The sequence below is a fragment of the Sphaerodactylus townsendi genome, linkage group LG06 (genome assembly GCF_021028975.2).
Source record: "Sphaerodactylus townsendi isolate TG3544 linkage group LG06, MPM_Stown_v2.3, whole genome shotgun sequence".
Taxonomy (NCBI): domain Eukaryota; kingdom Metazoa; phylum Chordata; class Lepidosauria; order Squamata; family Sphaerodactylidae; genus Sphaerodactylus; species Sphaerodactylus townsendi.
Genome location: NC_059430.1, coordinates 104,078,121 through 104,103,686, shown reverse-complemented (window position 1 = coordinate 104,103,686; position 25,566 = coordinate 104,078,121). Strand labels below are relative to the sequence as shown.

General features: G+C 44.9%; 1 protein-coding gene across 2 annotated transcripts; it reads right to left on the bottom strand.

The window, feature by feature from the left end:
- Nucleotides 1-9,932: 9,932 nt before the first annotated feature.
- On the bottom strand, nucleotides 9,933-24,436 carry TMEM222 (transmembrane protein 222). Of its 2 annotated transcripts, XR_007244861.1 has the most exons (7): nucleotides 24,257-24,436; nucleotides 19,910-19,994; nucleotides 18,043-18,074; nucleotides 17,700-17,796; nucleotides 15,599-15,729; nucleotides 12,941-13,180; nucleotides 9,933-10,123 (listed from the first exon to the last, which is right to left on the bottom strand). XR_007244861.1 is itself a non-coding variant. In XM_048501217.1 (6 exons), the coding sequence occupies exons 1-6, from the start codon at nucleotides 24,394-24,396 to the stop codon at nucleotides 13,093-13,095; spliced, it is 573 nt and encodes a 190-aa protein (XP_048357174.1). In that variant the 5' UTR covers nucleotides 24,397-24,436; the 3' UTR covers nucleotides 9,933-13,092. The 2 variants fall into 2 exon arrangements, 1 of the variants encoding a protein (XP_048357174.1); XM_048501217.1 differs by having other exon boundaries at nucleotides 9,933-13,180.
- Between the last annotated feature and the right edge of the window lie 1,130 nt (nucleotides 24,437-25,566).

Genomic DNA, 25,566 nt, shown 5'->3' with positions numbered 1-25,566 from the left:
GATGAAGTCATCTTCAGGGGCCATTCTTTGGGTGCCCTCATCATCTGATGCTAGACAGGCAGCAACCAGAGAGAAAGGGTCTTCTTGGTAATGGCCCAAAATTGTAAAATTCCATCCCCAGGGAGTTCCATCTATCCCCCTCCATAACTGTCTTCTACTAGCTGGTGAAGATTTCTCTGTTTCTTTGAGTGTTCACCCACTTGCCCTCCTTCCTGTGTATGTATATGTTTTGTTTAATTGTTGCTTTTAATTGTTTGTATATATCCATTGGCTGTAATACAAGAATTACTCAAAGCACACTCAAAAAAATAAAGTGTACACTGCACAGCCTGTTCCCATTACAGTAAATGCATGTGGTTAGCTTGTGTGTTCAGGGCATACACCTATCTGCAAGAAAAAGCCAACAAGAATTCCCTTTACATATTAGCTGGTTGTTGGCCTTTATTACAATTCGAGCCTAACCCAGAGGCCTAGGAAGTTGTAATGTATCGGTGTAGTATTCGTGCAGATCCCAGCAAGGCTGCCTTCTGAATTTGACAGATGTTAATTTTGTCAATTCGAAGATGTTTCAAGTGCTGCCCTAGTGTATTTGGGATGGCGCCCAGCGTGCCGATTACCACTGGGACTACCTCAGCTGGTTTGTACCATAGACGCTGAAGCTCGATTTTCAAACCGCCGTATCTAGTGACCTTCTCGTGTTCTTTTTCAATGACCCTGCTGTCACCGGGGACTGCTATGTTGATGATGATGATGATGATGATGATGATGATGATGATGATGATGATGATGATGATGATGATGATGATTAGCCTTTATTTGAAATAAACCTTTACAAATTAAACTGGGGACCAATGCTTGGGTAAATGTGAGGCTTCAATCATATGTTTAGTTGTATATACATTGGATGTAATGTGAGAATTCCTGAACACATATAAAAAGAAAAATCAAGTACTCATTGTACACAGATTGTATATGTGTTTACTGTGGCCCCTTCCGCACATACAGAATAATGCACTTTCAATCTACTTTCAGAGCACTTTGCAGCTGTGCGGAATAGCAAAATCCACTTGCAAACAATTGTGAAAGTGGATTGAAAGTGCATTATTCTGCTTGTGCGGAAGGGGCTAAAACTTGTAAACATGGCTACACTCTCATCTTGATCTACCTCACAGAGTTATTGTGAGGATAAAAAAGAGGTCAGAGAAACAGTGTAAACTGTGTTCAGCCCCCATAATTTCCTGAGGAGGGAGGGGTTGGAGGTGGAAGTAAGGTCATAGTGTCTACACTTCAAAGCAGCCATTATCTGCTGAGGAAGTGATCTCTGAAGTCCTAAAATCAGTTGTAATTTCAGGGGAACTCCAGGCTTTACCTGGAGGCTAGTACTCCCTACATTCCGAAATGCTATCCAGCTCCCCTAGTCATGAGTGTGTTTCTGAGAAAGATGTCTTGGGAGAGTACCACATTCTGATTTGATCACAAAGAACACAGTGAGGCTGAGGGTCCACTGCTTCCTCTGAGGTTTGGAGATCTGCTATCTCTGAAGGCTGGCCAGATGGAGGTTGCCAATTTAAAAGTATTTATTTGTTTTTTTATACAGCCATTTTGAAAAGAGCACTTTCTCGCCAGGTTATAAATCACTGCCAAATAGTCGTCTCTGCTGGAAGCAAGACAGCTGCCAATTGGGTCACCAGAGCGCCTTTTGAAGGACACGGAAAGCCATGGTGAACTCCACCCTAACAGTGTGCCGACAGCCCTCGATAGGGCAACACACAATTTCTGGCCTTCTTCCATTGAACAATAGAGGCAACAGGAGAGAGAGGTTAATGAAGCAAGAGACCCTAGCTGTGAAGCTCTGCTGAGATGTGAAAACAGAGATCATATTTCAATTGTGATTCTTTGGCAGGCTGGGAAAGGGGGGTAGACTAACCATGCTTGAAAAGATATCCTGACCCACTGTCTATCTAAGAAGGAACAGATGGTTACTACCTTGAGGTCAAAATCTGCTCATCCCATTTCGTTTTTATTTATTTATAAACTGCTTTCCTCCCTGATAGCAGACTCAAATTGGTTCACAGCATTGTCCTGCCCTCCATTTTAACGCTACAACAACTCTGCGAGGTAGGGTAGCCCATGTGACAGGCTTAGTGACATCCATCAAACTTCCATGGCAGGATGGGATTTGAATCCAGGTCTTCCAGATCCTAGTATGACAGTCTAACAACTGCACTGGCAAACATTTTCTAAAGTATTGCCATAACATCCAGGTTATTAATCAATTAGATTAATTGGAACGGGACTGTAATCTAGATACAGCTGCACTGATTATTGTCTGCTTTTACTGCATTGTCCTATACTTTGTAAGCCATTTTCTGTATTGTTTATAGTATACTTTTGGCTTAAATAGTTTGCTGTTTGCATTATGCTCTAATTCAGTAGTCCTAGTCCTATTGCATTGTTCACTGGCTATCGTATGCTGTTTCCACTGTCTTTGCCTTAAAATCCACCTTAAGTTTCAGTCAGAAGGGCAGACTATAAACAAAATAAAATGGTATCCAGAGGCTGACTGCCTCTGGATGTGGAACAGCTGCCAGCAGCAGCTTCTTAGAGACCAGCAAGATTTTTGGGGCATATTACATGGGGGTTCTCTTTAGCCTTCTTGGCTAGTAACTAAGGATGCAGTGATGTGTGCGAAAGCTGACGGCAACTCCAAGTGCATCAGGATGCAGGGAGGGGGCTGGTTGGGCAGGGAAGCCAGCTCTTGCTAGCTCCAGCTGTGTGTTGGCTTAAGTAGGTTTGGTATCATTCACCAGAAAGGTCTTTGATGGCTGGAGCTGCCAATAGGATGAGAAAGGCAATCCCCTTCCAGTCAGCTTGTGACAAAATGACCCCACTTCAAAGCATGCCTGGCAGCTGACCCCTGCATCTACATGACTTCTCCTAAGAATCCACCCCCCTCTCTTTCACAGGCTTCCCTGCAGTGGGGGGAGGGGGGACTTCCCTGTCTCCTCCAAAGAGGCTTATAAGTGAACCTGTGACTTGGTAATGAGAGGGTTCTCTTTCCATTCTCTGCCTGCCACTAGATATTTTTCTGGGTAGAATCTGATCTGATACAAAAGGCAGAAAGGGGAGAGTTTAGGTTATGAATATTTACTCAGAAATAAAACCTCCAGTAGCCAATGGAGTTTACATCCAGGTCAGGATCCATAGGGCTGCAGCCTTATAGTGCTATTCTAAGCAAATTTACACCCTTCTAAGTCCAATGTCAAAGTTCTGCTCATGACCTGTGTTCGATCCTGACAGAAGTCGGGTTCAGGTAGGTGGCTTGAGGTTGAGAGTCAGCATGGTGTAGTGATTAAGAGCACTCTGATCTGGAGAACTGGGTTTGATTCCCACTCTTCCATATGAGCGGTGGACTCTAATCCGGTGAAGTGGATTTGATCCCCCACTCCTATCCATGAAGCCTACTGGTGGCCTTGGGCTAGCCACAGTTCTTTCAAAACTCTCTCAGTCACACCAACTTCGTAAGGTGTCTGTTGTGGGGAGGGGAAGGGAGTTTGTAAGCCATTTTGAGACTTCTTGTAGCCCTTCGGGGATGGGGCGGGATATAAATCCGAAATAACTAAATAAAAATAACTAAATAAAAATAAATCCAGTTCTTTCTTGACCCAGCCTTCCATCTTTCCAAGATTGGAAAAGTGCATCCCCAGTTTGCTGGGGATAAAGTGTAGATGATTAGGGAATGCAGTGGCCATAAACTATATCTGCCTAGTAAACATCATAATATTAAGTCACCCATGGTCACTAATGACCTGATGCTTGCCCAGGTAAAGGTACCTTTACCTAAGTCCACTGAAGGCAGCACACTTAGTGGGCTGTAATTCTGCTTATAGTCTAAGGGCATAATTTTTATTTATGTTATTTATAGTCCCTCTTTCTCACCAGACTTAAGGTGGATTAGAAACAATAAGTCAGTACAATCAACAGAGTGGAGCATCCAAAAGATAATGCAACAGGCGTTTGATTTGTAAGGATCTGAAAAACCAACCAGCAGTGAAGAATAGCATTCATTTTACCACAGCATGTAAAATGAAAGCAGAATTCACATAGTTGGGGCCTACTTAGAGCAGTAGACAGTATGAACTATGGATAGCGGTATAGCCCAGAATCCCCAACTCTCTACCCCACCCCAGGCCTCTCTCTCAGCCCCATTGTTTCAGTCAAACCCACTTACCTGTGCAAAAAGCCATCCTGAATAATTCAGCTTTGCATAACTTGTGGAAAGCCAGGACAACAGGAGTCTCCTTGACCTCAGCAGGCATACTGTTCCACAACAGAGAATCCACTTGTACAGGCAGGTGTTGATTTCCCCCATTTGCAGGCTGACACTCATTCAGATGAGCAAAGCTATTGTGGCAGAGACAGGCAGTCCTGTAGATGTGAGCATCCAAAGCAATGTATGTGATACCTACCCGGCACCTTTAATTGAGCCCACGGGCAGCCAATGCAGTGACTGCAGAGTGTGAGTAATATGCATTCTCTGACTGGCTCCCAATAATAAATTAGCTGCGGCGTTCTGTACCAGCTAGTTTTGAACTGACTTTGGGGGAGGACCTACGAAGAGTATATTACGGTAGTCTAGTCCTGATGATTCCATGGTATGCATCCAGGTCATCAGGTTGCCCATATTGAAAAAGGAGGCAACATTAATTTTGGCTGCACTATGTTGGGGGCCCCTGCATAGGCATTTCTGTGTTCCAATCAGCATATTCTTGATATTTAATCAACAAAAAACTCTGCAAAGGTATCGCAACATTTAGGGAGGGCAGAAAGAAATTTGCCTCCCCTTTACATAGTATTTCAAGTCTTAGGTGGTTATCCCTCCAGGCAATCCAGGTTGCAGTGAGCCCCCACAGCCCCCCCCCCACCCCCACCCCCCGCAAATTCCATTTGGCCAGTTACCCTGATCCAAAACAAATATCACAACAAAAGAGATCAGCTGGCTTTCTGTTGCTGTGAGCAGAATATTAATTTTTACCTGGGGTTAAGCCTCCTTGAATTTAGCGAGGCATCAGTCTCTCTCAGCAGTACTCAGCTTCAAAAAGACTTTTAAAATATTTGTGCTAAGCTGAAAAAAAAGTTTAATGGACACTTAATGGGGGAAGGGAAACTGGGACATTGTGAGAAGTTTGTCCCATCATCCAGTGAGAAGATAAGCCGAGTCTCTAGATGGCATAATCTTCTTGCACTTTACTTGTTCAATCCATGCTCCTGGATCAGGTTGAATGTACAGATCCTTAGTAGATCAAAAAGTACAGAACTGGCAGAATTCCCTCCTCTTTCTTATCTATGTAGAATTCCTTTATCTTTCTTATCTATGCAAGCGCTTATAATAAGTTAAACAATAAGCTCAACGACAAATAAATAGTGATAACCAGGATATACTGCGAGCATTAAGGTTGGCCCTGCCTCTGTATACGCTGAGAAAACTCTTTACACGACAAAGGTATCTTGTCTGGCTGATTATGGTGACTGCAGTTCGGGAGGTAAGGCCAGGGGCAAGTCACTTAGTTGGAAAAAAAATACAGCATTGGACTATATCTAATTCCATATGCTGAAACAATGAACTTGGAATAAGCAGTACATATTAAAGGCATCAGGTGCATGACTGACCTTATTGGTAGCCTAGTAGTAATAATTCAGTTTTAAAAAATCATCCTCCCATCAATTTAGATCTTGTAAACTGAATTTTTATTTGCCAAAATTATTTTAATTGTTTTTAATACTCCAGGAACCAACTTTTCCAGTGAGAAACAGGACATGGACATTTCAAGTGAATACGCCATGCAACCTGCATTCTCTTTTAGCCACTGTACCCTCCACCTCAATCTTCATTATTGGGATAATGACACACATGCTGTGGACACTATGCGCCAATGAAAGTGGCCACATAAAGTATATTCTTTCCTAAAACACCAGGTCACCTCTAAGCTAAATTCTTTTCTAAGGGTATGGGAGGTGTAATTTCCACCAGTTTCTCCTCCTAGTTATCACTCCCCAACCCACCTTGATTCACCCCTCAGAGGTGGGATCCAATCAGTTCTCACCACTTCTCTAGAAGTGGTGACTAATTTTTTCTGAGTGCCGAGAAGGGGTTACTAAAGCGACCTCCCTGCCCAATAGGGACTGGAGGTGCGTGTGCGCGGCAGCGCCACTGTTTGAATCCCACCACCATCGGAACCTGTTATTAAAATTTTTGGATCCCACCACTGTCACCCCTCATGCTATTCCCGAGAGCCCCCATCCCATTAGGAGCAGCATTTCAGGTACACAGGAAAGTTCTGTTCCAATGATGGAAGTCCCTTCTACTAATGGAAAATTTAGCCTGGAGACCATCTACAGAGAAAATGCCAAAGGCCAAATCAAGGCCCTATTAGTCTCAGGAGAGGATTCTCTTAATTGATTTCTTAATAAATCTTCAGGCCTGGTATGCTAGGCTTTTAAAATACTGAAATTTACACCAGACTCTAGCCCTGCGTTTTCACATCAGTCAACTCTGTTGGTTAGTAGACTTAGTGTTCCAAAAACACAGGGGGAGGGGCTGGGGGGCAGCACTCTTTTCTGTCTGGAGCAGTTTGAAATAATGCAAGCAAGCAGCCTGCCAACTGGATACACCGGACAAGAGCGAAAGTCAGCTTTTTTCTGTCACTGTGTGTGCTTTCAGAATCAATTTTAGCAAAGATTCAAAGCAATTGCAACAGCAGATCTGGGATGAGACCTCTCACTTAAAAAAAAAATAGCACCTTCTGAGGCGACTGCAGTGAAACAATTTTTAACCCCCCCTCACCCACGCCGTTTTGCTGATACCGATCTTGCCACTCCTTGCTGTTTTGACCTATTGGGGAAGCCTCCTCATGAAATTGACAGAATTTCAAAATGCTAAATGAAAAATCCAGTATAGGTCAACACTAGGCTAGTCTGCTTTCACAGAGAAACAGAGAGAATCAGACTTGGTTCATATATGACACAGTTTACAGGGGCAATCTGGGACATCAGAGCCGCTCCAGAGTAGAGATATGGTGAGTATGCTACACCTCATTGCGTCCTGTATTCGGTGCTTTAAGTACTGTTGAAAGTTGCTGCATTGAAGTGGCATTGAATTTCCCAATGTAAGTTCATGTGCATGGAATTATAGTAATATTTTTATGCTGTGTTTGGAATACTGTACAATTTACTGTCATAATGCAGAGAACTACTACTGTACCTAATGGTCACAGCATTCTACTGAGGAAAAGCTCACAAAACATGTCTCATCTCAAAAGGCATTTTAGAATGCCTTATTCTGGATATTTCTGCACTCCTAAAGAAGGTGTACAGCTATTGTAACCACTAAGTCCTTCATGTATGCTGACAGTAAAAGACTGCATCTTTAAATTCAATCTGTGTCTCATTACACAGCAAAACAAAAATAATTCATAGATTATAACTGTTCCTATGTGTACAACTGTATTTTCTGTATATGAATATTGTGAGCGGCTTGTATTTTTTGTAACTTTTTGTATTGAGGCATGCCCATAGCTGTTTTAGACAGTAGTGCACTTATTTTCACTTTTCAATTTACTTAGTACATTAGTAGTACCGTGTTTCCCCGAAAATAAGACAGTGTCTTATATTAATTTTTGCTCCCAAAGATGCACTATGTCTTATTTTCAGGGGATGTCTTATTTTTCTGTGTTCTGTTCGTCGGGAATGCTTCCAAACAAAAACTTTGCTATGTCTTTCTTTCGGAGGATGCCTTATATTTCGCACTTCAGCAAAACCTCTACTATGTCTTATTTTTCGGGGATGTCTTATATTAGGGGAAACAGGGTAAGTATCGAAGTTTGTGTGTTTGTGTTCTTAAGCAGCAGGACTGGTGGTGTTTTTTGTTTATTGTTAATTACATGGTGAACTGAGTCCCAGGAGCAAGTTGAACATTAGCGATACTGGTAACAGGGAGCTGAAGCCCAGCAATGGAGTGAGCTAAGCCCTGGTGATGTTGGTACTGCTTAGACAAACCCTATCTGTTTGGCACAGGAGCCTCAGCTGGCAGGCAACTTGCCATTGTATTACAGAAGAACTGCTTGGGTTCAGACGATCACACCAACTCCAGTGAGGTGAATTATACCTTGATTGTGTGGGATATCTGAGCCGAGCCAATACAGCTACAGAAGGTGTTAAGCCATGAGCTGAACGCCTGGCTTCCCTCCCTGCGACACAGCATTCAGCCTGCCTCAAAAGCATGCAACAACTTGCTGAGGTCAGCACAAACTAGTCAAGACCCAGACTGTGTGATCAATCAAGTTTGCGACAGAGGGGGTTGGAAATGGCAGGCACAGATATTTCAGTCTCAGAGGGGGACAGAGAATGCCAGGCCAACAGGGTGAAGCTTTGAAGGAATTTAATAAAAGAAGCTACGGGATCTCGAGGATGGAGCCGACCCACGCACAGTGACCTTCTTTTAATTAGGGATAACTTCTCAGCACAGAAATAGCTTCACTCCAGGATGGGATTCTCCTTCAAGTGGGAGCTCTGAACATCAGAACCAGCCAACAGCTGAATAACAGCGGGAACAGAAGTCAGCATTGTTTTTGGCACAGTATCCAGCAGTCAGAAAAAGGGAAGGTGACCCTCTTCTTTTCCTTTCGAACGCCAATGACTATGAAAGTTCTGTGTCTCTGCCCTGAGACTTTTTGGGTTTTGCTAGCTCAGATGGGTTACAGGAATAAATATACTTGAACAAAACTGCATTGCCAGCCCTCTCCCTGATATGCTAACTTCCTAATTTTGGGGGATTTTATTTTAAATGTGAAGGAATGTTATGATCTGACCTTGTTCTAGCCATTCTGTCATTTCTCCCTGCCAAGATGTGGGATCCCCTGCCTGGGACAGTTATCTCTTGCCCGATTCTTAGTTTCACTTTGATGCATGGGCTTTTTGCACTTAAAAGCAGTGGGGAGCACAGGTTGTTTTGATTTGGTGAAGGCTGTGCCTCTGCCTTCCCATGGGAATGTCTGACTGTGGTGACTGTCTGATGTGTCAAGCAATGTGGGGGTGGGAGGGAGATGGAGTAAGGGTATAACAGAAGCTGTTTTGGGCGCTCAGTTCTTAGTTCTGTCAGTGAGTTATTGAACAGTTCAGGGGCACGACAAATATGGCAGCCTAGGATCCAGGAAACTCAGATATGAATCCCCACTCTGCCATGGAAACCTACTCGGTGACCTTGGGCCAGTCACACACTCAACTTAACCTACCTCACAGGGCTGCTGTGAAGATAAAATGGAAGAGAAAGTTGCAATCCAGTTTCAACCCAAATAAACTCCTGCCTTATCCTGCATAATTTTGACCTGGCCTGTGAAGGAATTAATAATATAGTGCTAAAATCCTGAGTTTACACAGCCCTTCAATAAAAGAAAAAGCTCCCTGCAAGAAAACCAGGTAGCATAGCAGTGAAAAGGCTAGTATAGAAACTTTCTTTGTGGTGTGCTAGGTCTTTGCTTGCAGGGAGAACCATGCTGCCATCTAGGGGCTAAATGCAAGTCAATTTGAAAATACTGGAGATCACAGCTATGTGGATTTAATGTTGATCAACACCTGGCTGGGAGAACACTAGGAATAGCCGCATGGAAGACCGTCCAAACACTTTTTAAAAGACTTGGTGAAAACATATATATATATTCCTTTTAGTGATAGGAATGAACAACTGTACAGATGCTAAATGCATAAATGAAATGCTGACTTGTGCAAAGCTCCCAATTCTTCTCCTATTAGAGCAGAGGTGCAAGAATGCAGCCAGCTAGGATTGTAATCCTTCCTGTGTCCCAAATATAACCCCTTCTTGGCAGATGAAAGGAGCGAGAGAGACAGCCGGAACAATGGAATGAGCACAGCTTGGAGACGTACACAGAAATGCATTTATTTTTCACGATCGTCAGGATTATGAAATCACAGCGGCAGAGTTCGGTATACACAAAGGAGTCCAGCACCCCCTGGAGAACCAGCTCAGAAGGACAGAAACCCATCTGGCTAATCGCCAGCAAGGGCCAAAGTGGCAACGAAACGAGCTCCAAAGCAGAATCCCAGAGGCCTAAACAAAGGGAAAAATGGAGTACGTGACACAAACGGAAAGATCTCTCTGAGTGGGAAGTACCAAGCACTGATGAAACCTCTGAGGAGGACTACGTGTTTGACCAAATTCCCACACTGAAGGACTGTTCCAGGCAGACCTGGAACCTGTGCAGAAACCCTATGGACCAGCTCCTCGCTCCAATACATAAGTCTAGAAAGCCACACCCAACTGTTGCCTCCCCAGTGCAAAACAGGTAGTCAGAGAAAACCGCAAGCAGCACTGCTGAATGCTACACAGGTTTTCCAAACCCCTCCGCAAAAGCTCTTTCCACGTAGGAGTTGTGTTCCTCGCAAAGCCAACCCAAGGCATTGTACTGCAGTACAACTGCTGCACAAATTTTTTTTTTACTTTGGCTACTTAAAAAAAGAAAGAGGGCTGCCTTGTCCGATATGAAGTTTGGCTCGTACTAAAGACACCTTGAGTGCCTTTCCTGAGGTAGGCCCTGCTTAGCCCATATGCCCCATCGCCCTGCCAATCCATTTTCAGCAGCTTGGGAACACAGGCAGGGTCGCTAGCTGGTTTCACAGAAAGAGCTGCACAGTTGCATCATAACAGGCTGATATCCCACAGCTGCTTAAAAGGTCACTGCAGAGTGCCGGGAATTATGGAGTTCGGCCTTCCCCTGACACTACATCTTATGACCGGGATACCTTCTTGGACACCAAAGTCCAAACCTCCTGAGAACAAGGAAAGCGGAATTATCCCAACAACTAAAACCCTCAAACCTTTCAATAGGTTTTTGATCAGCTGAGGGCAGGATGGGGGATCATGGTTCCCTCTATACATTACTAAGTTTGGGCTTAGCTTTCTCTTTACAGGTCTGCTACCCAGAACAGAGGCATTAAAACCTAGCTGGGAATATAAAAGTTTGCTCGGGGTGGGCAGCATTTTTAACATTGACACTCTGATCAGTACTCCACCTCAAATTTTGGCAAATGCAAATCATTTTTTTATCCATTCATTGGGCAGAGCTAGACTGATGCTACTGTAAAAAGGAAGTTGGTATTGAGCGCCAGATTTGACAACCTCTCATGCTCCTTGGAACTCTTTTTGGCAAGTCACTGCAAGGAGGAGAAACAACTGGAGAGGAAAGGAAGGGGAAGAAGAGAAAAAGAGAGGAAGAAGAGGAAAGGTTCTCTGCTGAGTAGCCTGGGTGTATCATTTCCATCAAAACCAGAAACCCTGCTGGGTAAGGAAGTGAAGTCGTTCCATGGAACACCACACACTCTCACTTTGATGTCAGACCTTTGATTTCCGTCAGCTTAACGATCAACTCTCCACAGCAGCTGCACAGTTCATGTGACAGATGGACGGATGGACAACCCCCCGCCCCTTAATACATAGCAAAGCTTTTAAGGTACAAGAATAGGTGGAGATTAGGACTGGAGTGGGACAAGGATGGAACGGAGAGATGCTGGAAGAGCAGAGCAGCTTCACACCAGCCTCTTTTTGCTCCGCCTCTCCCGAGCAGTGACAGACCAAGGAGCAAGAAAGGCAGTCGGGCTTCTGAGCAGGAAAAACAGCCCTCCGGTGGATGTGGAATGGCAGGGGGAGGGAAAGGTCAGAGAAAACGCGGTTTCCATTGTGGTTGGTTGTTATGGAGGGAAACGCAAAGGAGCGGATGAGTTTGGTCAGCAAGACAGCCTCTTTGCAAAACCCAGCGCAAACAGTAAAAAGTGTCCCTTTTGGTATTTGATCTGACACTCGATCGAACCTCTTGAGGACTTCGGCATATTTACGGGACTGGGCCCAAGGAGAACACCCCACCCTCTCTTAAAAACTAAACAAAAAAAACCCCCAGCACCTAAGCAACAAGGGAAAGACCGCAAGCCAAAATTAAGATTCTCTGGAATCTGAGGACAGGTGCTGGAGACAGAAAGCACCTGATTCTCTGTTGCTTCTGTGATGCACAAACTTCCCTCCCTTTACATCCTCCCCAGTCTAAAAGTCATGCTGGTCTGCAGTCATCTACATTCCCCATCTGGGTAGGAGAAGACAAATATTTCCCCCTACTGGTTATGCTTCTGGAATTTGTTTGATGCAGTCTGATACTGTCTATCTGTATTAGGGGGAAAAAATCAAACACCTTCAGTATCTGGAATGCCTCCCCCTCTCATGCACAAAGCTCTGGGAACTGTAGTGCTGTCAAGGACACCAGGATTTGCAATAAAGCTCCCAACATAGGCTTAGCCAAAGACTACTCAAGGGCAATCTTGCCTCCAATGGTGACAGCTAGGGGGGAAAATCAGCAGCCTTGGAAGAGAGATGGAGTTTCCTAGGAAGGCCGAATGAGAAAAAGCACACGTGAGGAACGTGTGAGCCACATGCTGTGGTCAGGTATCAGCCACAAAAGCAGGAAGGGGACATTAGCCCCACCCTGGGCTCAGCACCCCTAGACTGAGCATAGAACACAACCAGCACTGGTGCATTTCCAGGTTGCCTACACTGAGGACAACCAGCTGATGGAGGGAATATTACTAGTTCTAGCAACAACATGGTAAGGGCAATTTAGCTGTTAAGTGGGCAAACCAGCATATCAATGCCCAACCCTACTCACAGTGCAGAGAGATCACCAACAGTCACTTCCTGTTTAATTCTATCAAGAATCCCCCACTCCACTCCACGACCAGAGAGCCTCAGAATCAATGACAGAGTGAACAGTGCCCTCCATCTGTGCCCCACAACTGGAAGCTCACGCAGCCTGTCCCCCCATGGCAATCTTCATGACCAGAGGGACGTGTTGAAAAGCAAGATGGAATGGTCCCCCATCTGTACCTTTTGGGGGAAGGAAAAAATGCATACTGAAGAAGGGCAATCCCACAGGACAGGTGGCAAGTTGGCATTACGAAGGAAGACGGACTTCATCCCCAAAGGCTTCCCAAACCAAGCAGCCCACAGTTTTCAGCGCTGACGGCAGGGATCGTCCATCACCGTAGGTGAAGGGTCAGGCTGACTGTCAGGACAATCCCCAAAAAGAGAATGAAGGGAAGCCAGGTCTTCACAAATCCTCCTATGCTGCAAGGGACAGAAACAACAAGAGACTTGTCAGTAAGGCCGCTGCAAAGAGCCATGGACAGAAATATGGTGTGGGGGGAGAGAACTGGCAGTAGAGCAAAAAGAAAACGAGTTGTTATTTTTTAAAAGACAGTTATTTTAGCAGGCTCCGTAGTCTTTGATGCAGCCTGTATTGGTTGCGTTAAAGACTAAACTTGCTTTAGTCTTTCTTTAGGAGCAGCAGTGGCATAGTGGTTAAGAGCAGGTGCATTCTAATCTGGAGGAACCGGGTTTGATTTCCCACTCTGCCACTTGAGCTGTGGAGGCTTATCTGAGGAATTCAGATTAGCCTGTGCCAGCTGGGTGACCTTGAGCTAGTCACAGCTTTTCAGAGCTCTCTCAGCCCCACCCACCTCACAGGGTGTTTGTTGTGAGGAGAGAATGGAAAGGAGATTGTAAGTCCCTTTGAGTCTCCTATAGGAGAGAAGGGGGGTTATAAATCTAAACTCTTCTTCTTTTTTTGTCAATAGCTAAACTGGTTGCAAGGAAGGACCTGGGATGAAGCTGGACAGCGTCCACCCCGGCTGCAGCCTTGCTGAATCACTGTCAAGTTGGAGTGTGTAGTCGACCCACGTGGTCAGCGTAAGAACGAGACGAGACGCGGAGATAACATCTGGTGGAGATCGCCAGCAGCGGGAGACCGGAGGTCCGTGTTCCTAGCGAATCTCCCGCGTGCTGGTTCCTGGCACCTTTTATTGTGATTCTATTGGGGGCGTGTAGAGGGGAGGAATGGAGGGAGTTCCGGGAGAGCGGGAGGTCGGGAGATCATCATGTGATGCATGATCTCACCTGGCTACGCGGCGGAGAGGAGCTGCATATCTGCCTAATCCTCACCTGGGGTAAGACCATTGTCCCTACCGTGACGGTTTCTCAAGACAGTTCATAACTGCGGATCATAGGGGAATGAGGAGGGGTGCGGTGCTAATTAGCAGCCAGAGGTCCGCTGGTGTGCCATGCTTTACCACGCTGCTGGCCAGCAGTGCATTTTCATTACAGAGTGGGCTTTGTTCCTGAAGGTGGCTTCAGAGATGACACTGGTGGAATCCTACAGATGCCCTCCACTTTGGAAACTCAGTGACACATCAGAGGCAAGACCTCTCCTCCCCTTCCTAAGAGGAGGGGTAAGGCTGGTGAGAGCAACAAGGTCTGCCCGGCTGTTAAGGCTGGCTGTAGATTCTGGAGCTCTGCCAGGCAGCACCCGGCAAAAGGGATGAGAGCTAGCAAAGCCCTGCCTGGCAGTTCAACTGAGACATCTGGCACCCCCAGAATGCTGGTTCTTCATCCCCCACACCCCAAGTTTTTATCTGCTACTGCAGCCCCATCTTGTCCCTGGAGAAGATCATTCCTGGGTTATGGGATCCGCCTGGAAGAACAGCTGTGCAGGCGTGTGGGGAGAGGTGCAGTGAAAAGGACAAAGGTGCATCAAAAGCAGATTTCTTCCTGCTAGCACTAGAACAGCACTGCTGTCAGAGGAGAGTGAAGGGAATTTTGCACTCTTCCCCATCCTCACAGCATCCTTCCCCTGCTCTAATCCACACAGCTACTCACCCATGCGGATTCTGAGACCCAGGAATCATCTTTCAGGAGAGGGGTTCAGAAGGGGCTGTAGGAAAACTTTGTGCACCTTCTGCGAATACAGGGCCAGATCCAAGGCATGGCCTCTCATCTGAGAGCCACTGTGGTATAGTGATTAAGAGCAGGTACACTCTAATCTGGAGAACCGGGTTTGATTCCCCACTCTGCCACTTGAGCTGTGGAGGCTTATCTGGTGAACCAGATTAGCTTGTGCGCTCCAGCGCATGCCAGCTGGGTGACCTTGGGCTAGTCACAGTTCTTCAGAGCTCTCTCAGCCCCATCAATCTCACAGGCTGTTTGTTGGGGGGTGGGGAGGAGGTTGTAAGACCCTTTGAGTCTCCTTACTGGAAAGGGGGAAATAAATCCAAACTCCTCCTCCTCTTCTTCTCGGCTCACAGAACAGACCACGTCTGTGGCAATCCCACTTGATCCATCATTAAACATGCTCGTATGCCATCACCCTGGAGCGCCACTGCCCGCCTGAATAGATAATACACACCTTGATGGATTGAATATAAGACTGCATGTGTTTGTGGGAATATGAAGCAAGCAGCCTGACTAAGGACCACTGGATTGAGGAAGGGATGCCAGGAGATGGGAATAACCACAATGGCTTAATGAGAACCAGAGTTTGGGGGGGGGGGGGGGAATGTCCCAGACAGCCATGCCAAAAAGGCAAAAACACCTCAGTTGAAAGCTGTACTTTCTTCATTTGACATATTTATGGAGCTAATCCACACCACCTATCCACAACCATACCCACACCATGTATCCACAACCATATTAAGTCTGTTTCTGACTCACCTGACATACTTGCTGTATAACAAGGAGAGGAAGCACAGTTTGATCATGTTCCAGGAGCTGCTGTTGTCATAGCGCATGAGGTTTAAGGCTAGTGCAACGTGTGAATGGCAGTTATCGCAGCAGAGGTTGTGCTGGGGTTTTAAAAGAGAGAGGCACAAACTGACATCTCTAGGTCTTGCAATTTTCTGCAGATATTCTCAGCAGCAAAAGAATAATCCCAGCTCAGGATTTGGGGTAGGGGGAGAGAAGGAGGATGGGGAGTTAATTTGAAGATAATCACGTACTATGGACTTCCTGACACTATATCATCTTACAATGCAAGAGAAATTCTATGCCTCAACGCTGCTATCCCACTCCCACCCACCCCAGAATGACTTCCTGTTTATGGAAAGGAGCAGGGTTTTCTCCCTGATGCCATTATAGCTATTGACAAAAAAAAAACTTTGTATCACAAACATGCACACACACACACCTCTTCCCATCTTTGCAATCTAAAGTAGTGCAGACTCAGGAAATCTACACCATGGGATATTTTTAAGATACACCCTCATTCTTCTCTGGGAAACATCCACTGTATAGAGAGTATGGTCAGTGAAAGCTTGTAAGGAATTGGTGTGCTGAATTTCTCCAACATTCTTGAGTTGTGCTCTCTTCCCCCTTCCCTCTCAGACACATGAAGGACATTCACTGCACACTGAAGTAAAATAAACAAGGTGGATGCTGCCTGAGGCCAGCTGCAAATCTGTTCAAGAGCAGGATCTAAAGGAGAAGGGCAAGACTTAACTCTGACAAAAAATTATACAGATTAATATTATTACTAAATAATGACTATAAGTGGTTTACTACAATTTTAGCTGATAGGTTGAAAATAGTGTTACAAAAGTTTATGCACAAAGATCAGGGTGGATTATTATTTAAAAGACAGTTAAAGGATATTGTCAGGGAAGCACTGGAAATATTGGAATATTTGGAGAAACATAATGAAAAACAAGCTGCTTTGATCTTTCTAGATGCAGCAAAATAATTTGATCACCTGAATTGATCTTTTTGTTCAACGTCTTGAAAAAATATGGATTTTGGAGAGAATTTTATAAAACGGGTGAAACTGATTTATTTGTCACAGTCAGCTCAAATAATTGTGAATGGAGATTTGACAAAATCATGTGAGATGCGAGAGGAACAAGACAAGTTTGCCCACTATCTCCTCTCTGGTTTATACTAGTTCTTGAAATACTGAATACAGATATAAGACTTAATGAGAGAACTGAGGGTAGAAAATTAAGAAAGAGATTTATAAACTGCCTGCATTTGCTGATGGCCTGGCATTAGTTTTAGAAAACCCCTTAAAAGAAGCTGAATTCTTAATGTCAAAATTGAGAGAATTTGGTGCTTCAGTGGGTTTTTAAATCAATAAAAAGAAAACAAGTTTTTTTTAAAAAAATAGGGAACTACAGGATCTAAAGGAGTTGATGAGCAAAACAGGGTTTTAAGGTCAAACAATAGTGAAATATCTGGGTATTGCATTGACAAATATTTCAATTTTTTTTTTCAAAATACGGAATGAAGTTTAAAAAGATTTACCAAGGGCCAGACTTGTTACTGTTGGGAGAACTGCTACGATTAAGATGAATGTGCTACCAAAATATTTGTTTCAAATAATACTGGAGTAGGCAACTAATATTCTATTCAAGCAATGGAACAAGAGTATATCAAATTCTGTCTAGCCAAGGGGAAAAGTCTTGACTTCAATATAAAATCTTACAAGAGGCAAAGGAAAGAGGAAGTCTAGGTTCACCTGATCTGAAACTATATTTTGCTGCCTATAGCTTGGCTCAGATAAGACTGGGCTATGTTGAAAAACAGAAGATCACTTCATTTAAATGGTCACAATTTGAGATTTGGATGACATGTCTATCTATGGGTGACAAAGTTAAGTCAATAAGGATTTTAATAATTATTATGTTAGGCATGCCATTCAGACAATACAGAACGTTTAGACTGTGTCACAAAATACACGTTTATTTAATTTTTAACCAGGAAACCAGCTCAACTGTGTATTGCATAAAAACAAAATCTGGGGAACCAATCTGAGTCTGCTCACCATACGATGCTTGTATTCCTCAGAGGCATCGTGGACAGCAGTGTCCCAGGCATTGGGACCACAGGAATAGACTTTGTTGGGATCCAGCTTCCAGTATCTGAAAAAAAAACAAGAACCAAAGATGCCAATTCAGAAAGAGGCATTCAAGAATCTGCTTCCTCCCTAATTTACTCCCAGAGGAAATGCCTCTCTAGCAAACCTTTCTCTAACCCAGGTTGTCAGACAGCATCTCTGTAAGCCTGGATGTTTCTGAACATGGACCTGTGTGCAATCCATGACTGTATAATATGAGTGCTGAACCTTAACCTGCTTGGAACACATATGAAGAAACAAAAGTACTTACTTCACAGGCTTGCCAAAAGCCATGTTGTCTTCCTAAACAGAGGAGGAAAAAATAAAAAGCACATCTCTGTTAGATAGTTTGCAGCCACCAACTCACACCACTCTGGGCTTATTTACTCTATCAACCACCAAAAATGTTCCTCAGGTTACAGAACATCCAAGAGACAGTAAACAACTTAGCACAAAAAAAGACAAACAGTAAACCAGTGGCATGGCATTAACTAAACCAGGGAACTATTGATCAATTACCTACCAAAACGGTCAAAAAAATATTCCACCCAGCCACCCTTTAGAACCCACAATACAAACAGGAACCGAATCAGAAAGAAAACCTGATATCCAAAAGCTTGGGAAAATATGACAGACTTTTCTTGGCACCTAAACTGTGGCAAAACTGGCCTCATGCTAGAATAAGAGTTCTGCAAGCAAAAACAAGCACAGAAAACACCCCATCTACTGTTGCCATTTGCTTTCCTGTCAGGCCACCCTTAAGAGGGCCTCTAAACCTGATAAGCTCAGCCAGTGGGGCAGGTTTATAAAGGAGAAAGCAGTCACTGTGGCCCTAGTCTGTTGAGGATGACAGAGATCATTTTGAATTGTGCCTGGAAACAAACAGGAAGCCACCAAAGATCTTCAAGGGCCGGTAAAATAAGCTCAGTAATCTTAGTTCAATAAGCTCAGGCTTAGTTGAAGACCTGGCCGCTGTATTCAGGACGAGCTGAAGTTCCCAATCATTCTTCAAAGAATGCAACAAACACATGCAACAAACTCAGGAGCAGCAGTGGTGTAGTAGTTAACAGCAGGTGCACTCTAATCTGGAGAACAGGGTTTGATTCCCCGCTCTGCCATTGAACTGTGGAGGCTTATCTGGTGAACCAGATTACCTTGTGCGCCAGATTGTGTACTTCAACACGTGCCAGCTGGGTGACCTTGGGCAAGTCACAGTTCTTCAGAGCTCTCTCAGCCCCACCCACCTCACAGGGTGTTTGTGGGGGGTCGGAAAGTGAAAGGAGATTGGAAACCCCTTTGAGTTTCCTTACAGACGAGAAAGGGGGGGATATAAATCCAAACTCTTCTTCTAAATCATCTTCCCTGCTAGTGCTCCAACTTATCCCAATCTTGCTGGGAACAAAACAACTAGCCTTTATCTATCAATGCCAGACCCCTTCCTGGGAGAGGTAGATTGCCCCCTAGTTCGTTTTAAAATGTCATCCAACTAGCACTAATGGAGGACACATTTCCAAGTGCATGCAGATAAACCTTCTGGAACTCGTTGCTGATGTCAGAATGGAAAACATAGACATTAAGTTTCCCATATATCATGGATAGAGAAATGAGCAGGCCAGCACCACAGTTTACCTCCTGGCATGGTACCCTGGCCCTCTTTCAACTGATTCCTACAGAGACAAAGGGCTCTCTTTTTCACCTTTTCCCCACCACAGAGGATGGATCACTTTCCTTCATATGAACCTCAGCTGCTCACTCCTGTCTAGGAACCAAAGCATGGTGGAAGGGAACAGGTGATGGGGAGGGTTCTGTTGGGAAGGAGAGGGTTAAAGATCCGTGGGGATGTGTGTCTTGATTTCAGCAAGAGAGTAAGAACAGCCAGTACCACTGACCCTTCAAACCCTGTTCGGTTCAAAAGAGGACCCAGCTAAAAATAGGGTTGTTGCTAACCAAGTACTTAACCAATTGTGTATTGGCATCCAATACACAATCAAAGCACTCCAAACAGAGGCTGGACGGCCATCTATCAGGAGTGCTTTGATTGTGTATTACTCCATGGTAGGGGGGTTGGACCTGATAGCCCTTGTCGTCTCTTCCAACTATAGAATTCTAGGTCTGCACAGAAACAAACTTCTACTTACAGAGACATAATAAGGCCCTGCAAAGTCTCGGATGATTCCAGCCGACGTACAAATGCCCATGTGACCGATGATGGGGAAGAGCCATCTGCCAAAAGGAGGAAAAGAAATGAGTCAGGAACTCTCTGCTGCTTGTCTTTAAAATAAGATACCAGGCCTGACTGGATCAAACTGAGAAAATAGTGATCGAAAGTGACAATCAAGATCAAGTAGGCACTAGGGCACAAGCAGTTAGAGCAGTGGTTCTCAACCTGGGGGTCGGTAACCCTTTGGGGGTCGAACGACCCTTTCACAGGGGGTTGCCTAAGACTCTGTGCATCAGTGTTCTCCATCTGTAAAATGGATAAATGTTAGGGTTGGGGGTCACCACAACATGAGGAACTGTATTAAAGGATCGTGGCATTAGGAAGGTTGAGAACCACTGAGTTAGAGAAAAGGACCTGATTAACATACTGGAGAAGAAAGAAATGGTCAAGATTAAAGGCGGTGTCACGGATGTGGAGGACCACATTTTGGAACGTTTCCCTATTTTACAATCTCCCCACAAACAGAAAGCATCACAGTGAACCAAAGAAAGGTTAGCCCTCTCTCTTTCACTGCTGTACCAACTTTCTATCAGCATGTAGCCTTTCAGACAAAGGAACAGTTCAAGCTGAAATCTGCCACGTGCAATCTGAAATGCTACAATAGCATTTTACCACTTCATTACTCTACTTGTACGAATAAGGCATCAGAAATAGGTATAGAGCATACAATAGAACGAGACTGTGGAATTCTGAGGTCTGTATGGCAGATTGTGCCACTTCAGACTGTAGAAAGGAGCATTGTTTTTATTGACTCCAGCACACCTGGTAAATAATTTGTTGCAGGTAAAACCAAACAAAAGAGGGGAGTTCTAGGCTTCTCCTTACTATGCGAGTTTTCTACTGGCATTGAGATTTACCTTTTTTAAACCTCTACACAAATATCACTTTATTCTACTGCGCATGTAGACTCGGTTTCAAAAGGAGTCTTTCTCCTTTTGACATGGCATTCTGCATGGCTGTGGGCAATATTTTCTGATTGTGGTGACACTCGGGTCAATCGTCTCATTCCTCAGAACAAGTAGGAATTACCTCCAGCCAATTAAGTGGGAGAAATCTTTGCAAATTGGAGGAGCTGGAGGGCCCCCCCCCCTCCTTTCAGGCCATGACAACCAGCTGCCACAGGCATATGTGACAACCAGAGCTGACAACCAGAGCCCTTCGGGGACGGGGCGGGATAGAAATTTAAAGTATAAATAAATAAATAAATACATATGTGGGAAGCGACATGTCTGTGGAGTTATTTACAAGGCTGGGCTGGTGTGGCAAGTTAGGGATTAGAGTGTGAATGCTGAGCAAAGGTTAAGAGTAGGAGTTTCAAGAACAAACAGGATGCCACACTCACATAGATAAGCACTGTAAAATCAAACAAGACTCAGGACTAGCAAGATCACTGAAGCAGGGCACAGCCTAGGACAGTGGTGGCGAACCTTTGGCACTCCAGATGTTATGGACTACAATTCCCATCAGCCCCTGCCAGCATGGCCAATTGGCCATGCTGGCAGGGGCTGATGGGAATTGTAGTCTATAACATCTGGAGTGCCAAAGGTTCGCCACCATGGGCCTAGGAAGTTAACTATACAAAACTATACTGTCTCGTGGCAGTGTTGCTGGTGAGTGCACTGGGAATCAAGCCTTGTAAGTCAATGTTCCTGTTTTGCCCTTTTTAGAACTCTGTTAGTAAAGGAAAGCATCAGAACTAGTGTATTTAGGGTGGGGCAAGCCAGGGTGTGAGCCCCGGGGACTACTTGCCTGGAGCACCCAGGCCAGCCCTTTGCAAAGCAGGATGCTGCCACTGTTTGACATAGTCTACCTGCCATTAAGAAGCAATGGGTAGACTACCAATTCTTCTTAGCAGCAAGTAGACCAGCCCTCCAGAGAGCTGGTTACCCTTAGGTCAAGGTAATGGGGAGCCCTGGATTCCATGAAGGCTGGGTCTACCAATTTTTCTTGAAGGTTGGTAGACCAGCCCTCTAGAAAGATGGTTTACCTGTGATTGAACGTAATAGGGGAATCTGGCAGCCACAGAGCTGGTCTTCCAAGACAGGGAAGACCTGTTGGATTTGGAAGGGATGCAATTTCAGTGCCTGCCCATAATACCATTTTCTGTAGATATGCCCCTGGGTTGCAGTACTGTTTTTACAACTGGCCTCTGGCAGTGCAGCATCCCTGAATAAGCCAATGGACATATCTCAATTCCAGAGCACATACAGATGAATCCTCACATAAGGACACAACTCCTCCTACTTCCTCTTTATAATCAGCAACTGAAACAATAAATAATGTTGACTGTTATGAGTCCGGCTATTCTGGATCAATGGCAAGATTAATTTTTCTGACATTTACCAATGTCCCTTCCCTTGCCCTCTTCATGAACTCACTGGAATTTTGCAAAAAGAAAGAAGAGAACACCTCGACTGATTTGCCAGTTCAGGACCAAGAATGAAGAGTAAGCAGCCAGCAACCAAAGAATATTTTTCAGCAATGTATAATTTACTTCACTTATATTTCCACCTTTCTCCTCAATGGGGACTCAAAGCAATTTACATAATTATTCTTTCCATTTTACCCTCACAGCAATCCTGTGAGGCAGGTGAGGTGTGTGGTGTTTATTCCCTTAAATAATACTGGATCAGTATTTCTCTCCCACCACACCTAAAATGTATTTATGTATCCTGGTGTTTTCCTGGGTGTCTGCAGTTACTGTCCTTTCATGAGAGCCAGCAAGGTGTAGTGGTTAAGAGTGGGTTGATTCTACTCTGGAGAATCAGGTTTGATTCCCGACTCCTCTACCTGAGTGGCTGAGGCTTATCTGGTAAACCAGATGTGTTTCCACACTTCTACATTCCTGCTGGTTGACCTTGGGCTAATCACAGTTCTTGGAAACTCTCTCAGCCCCATCTACCTCATAAGGTATCTGTTGTGGGGAGAGGAAGGGAAAGGAGGTTGTAAGTCACGTTGAGTCTCCTTACAGGAGAGAAAGGTGGCGTATAAATCCAAACTCTTCTTCTTTTTCCATGTCAATAGCCTTCATGTGTCAAATGTTTTTCCCACTACAATAAACTGAGCTGCTGTTGTATGAGACGTCTGAACGTTGTCCTGCTTCCTGCTGCCAAAGATATTACAAGGTGGCAAGACAAGCAGAAGGCTTTAGTGTGAGAACACAAGTATACAAGACAGACTCAATTTTTACCCTGAGAAATGCTGCAGGATGTGCACAGAAGCAGTCACAATGACAACATTCCTTCTACATTGTTGAGCAAGTTATCCAGGCAGAAGCATATGTCTCTTTTATGTACTTGCACCTTTGGCTGGTGTAAACTGCCATAGACAATGCAACATAGAAAAGTCCATCCTCTTCAACACAGCACTGTGACCGGAAAGGCCTACATGTTCTTAAATTTATACATCTGCTGATTGTCTAAATTGTTCCCAGGAGGTGCAAAGGAATAGGGGGGGGGCTGTAAAAACAAGAGGGCTCAGCATTTGACATTTCTGTACAAAGTCATAAAATAAGTATACATTTCCAGGAAGAGAAAAACCACCATCACAAGAGTCCTGGGGCACTTTACAGCACAAATTTTAATGAGCCATGGTCCACTTTTTATGCATCTCACGAAGCAAACTGAAGTTCACAAAAACGTGTGCCATTATCCAATTTTTCAGTCTTGAATGCAACACACATCTCTTGTATTATTTTGGCTACAAAAGATTACCACTGCAAAGAGTCACACCCATTTATGACCACTTACTTCAATAGATTCAGGCTGAGTGTGATCCTGCTTGAACTATTTTACCATTACGATGTTAGGATTCCAGAGCGGATACCATGTCTCTACTCAACCCAAGGCATGCTTACTGAGGCAAAATTCCCAGGTAACTATACTAATGACTGCCCCCTTTGTTTACAAGGACAACAAGAAATCTGAAAGCACCAGCTGGTTGCTGACAATTTCCCATGTCTCAGGGTGATGAACCCTCACTTAGAACATGCACTTGTGCGCCTCTCTCGCTCACATACACAAGTGTACACTTGTTGAGGCTTCACTTCAGGCATCTAACCAAGTTGATCCCAGCCCACGGAACCTTCACCCACTAGAAGGCAATCCATCCTGCAGATGCCACAACTTTCCCTTTTCTTGTTCTTCCAGGGAAGCAGATCCGCCGCCCCCGCGGGCGAGAGAGAAAAAGCACTGCAGTGCAAAACCATCAACAGCCTCCGGGAAAGAGGGGCGACCCTCAACCCAGGAAGGAGGCGGGCACTCACGTGAGTACGGGAATGGGCGTCCACACGACGCAATAAGGGAAGCGGCAGCGCTCGGGGTCCACGCCCATCCCTACGGCGCCCATGCTGACTGCACCGGGGAACTGCTTCATCTTTCCCCCCGCGGCCTCCTCTTCCTCCATCACCAGGGGGAGGAGGAAAGGAGGCTGGGCGGCGCGCCCTGTGACGTCACCTCCTGGAAACGGGCTTCCCGCTTCCGGCGTACCCAGGCAAGCGGGGCGGGTAGAGTCAAGCAAGGGGGCGGGGCGAATCAGGGAGGCTCACCTGAGCAGGAGAAAGAGAGGGATGCTTCGGGGCACCTTTGTTAGCCTGCAGCGAAACAAGGCAGGAGTCCCCGGGGCACCTGAAAAACCATATAAGGAAAAATCTCTTCCTGCCTCAAAAGAACAGCAACACAACCACAAACTTTAATAGAAGTGATTAAAAGCGCTATATCCAATATAATGGAAGCAATAATGCAATACGTGAACAACACTGACAGACAGAAAATCCCTTGTTTCCATTGTTGATATTTGGGCTATTGGATATAGTACTTTTGATCATTTCTATTAAAGTTTATGGTTTTACTGCTGTTATTTTGAGCCAGGAAGGGTAATTTTTTTCTCCTATACCCATGCTGTTTCTGGCACCTTAAAGACTCCCGGAATTTTGTTCCAGCTGCAGCTTTCATCAGCCAGAGCTCACTTTGTCCAATTTGGACTGCCCTATTTTTCTTTATGCCTTTGGAACTTCTTTCACAACTTTTGACACACCGTTTGCATGACTGGTTTATGTGTGGGGTTGAATAATGGAGACTCCCTACCCGGATCTGGATAAGCACTTCCTGTTCTGCCTGAAAGGGAGCGTGGTTGGATCTCCTTACGAAGCTGCTTATCTGTTCCCAGCCCCAAGGAGTGTGTGGTGAGGTGGGTAACTCTGCCTCTTTCTCGCTCTTACTCCCTCTACTTTATGGGAGAGCGGAGGTATGGTGCTGAATGCGTGGTGAGTAAAGGGAGCCTCCACATTCATAGGTAACAAACCTCTGAATCCCAGTGCCAGGAGGAGACAACAACTGGGAAATGTCTCAGCTTCTGCTCCCTGTTGATTGGCCCTTTAGAATAACTGGTTGTCCCGTGTGTAAGACAAGATGCAGGACTAGACAGACCACTGGTTTGATCCTGCAGGCTCTTCTCTGCCTGCCCCTCAACGTGCATTCCTTATGCCAGAATATTTACGCTGCCCTCTGGAATCATGGAACCCCAAGATTGGGAGTAGTGAAAATTCATCATCTGGTGTCTCAGAAGATAAGTGGG

Bases quoted from the DNA above. Each gene is read 5' to 3' on its own strand.
- TMEM222 (XM_048501217.1), bottom strand. From the start codon at position 24,396: ATGGAGGAAGAGGAGGCCGCGGGGGGAAAGATGAAGCAGTTCCCCGGT. The intron at 17,797-18,042 runs GTAAGTACTTTT...TTTTTTTTTCAG, and splicing joins GCTTTTGGCAAGCCTGTGAA to ATACTGGAAGCTGGATCCCA. The intron at 13,181-15,598 runs GTGAGTCAGAAA...TGTCCCTTGCAG, and splicing joins TTATACAGCAAGTATGTCAG to CATAGGAGGATTTGTGAAGA.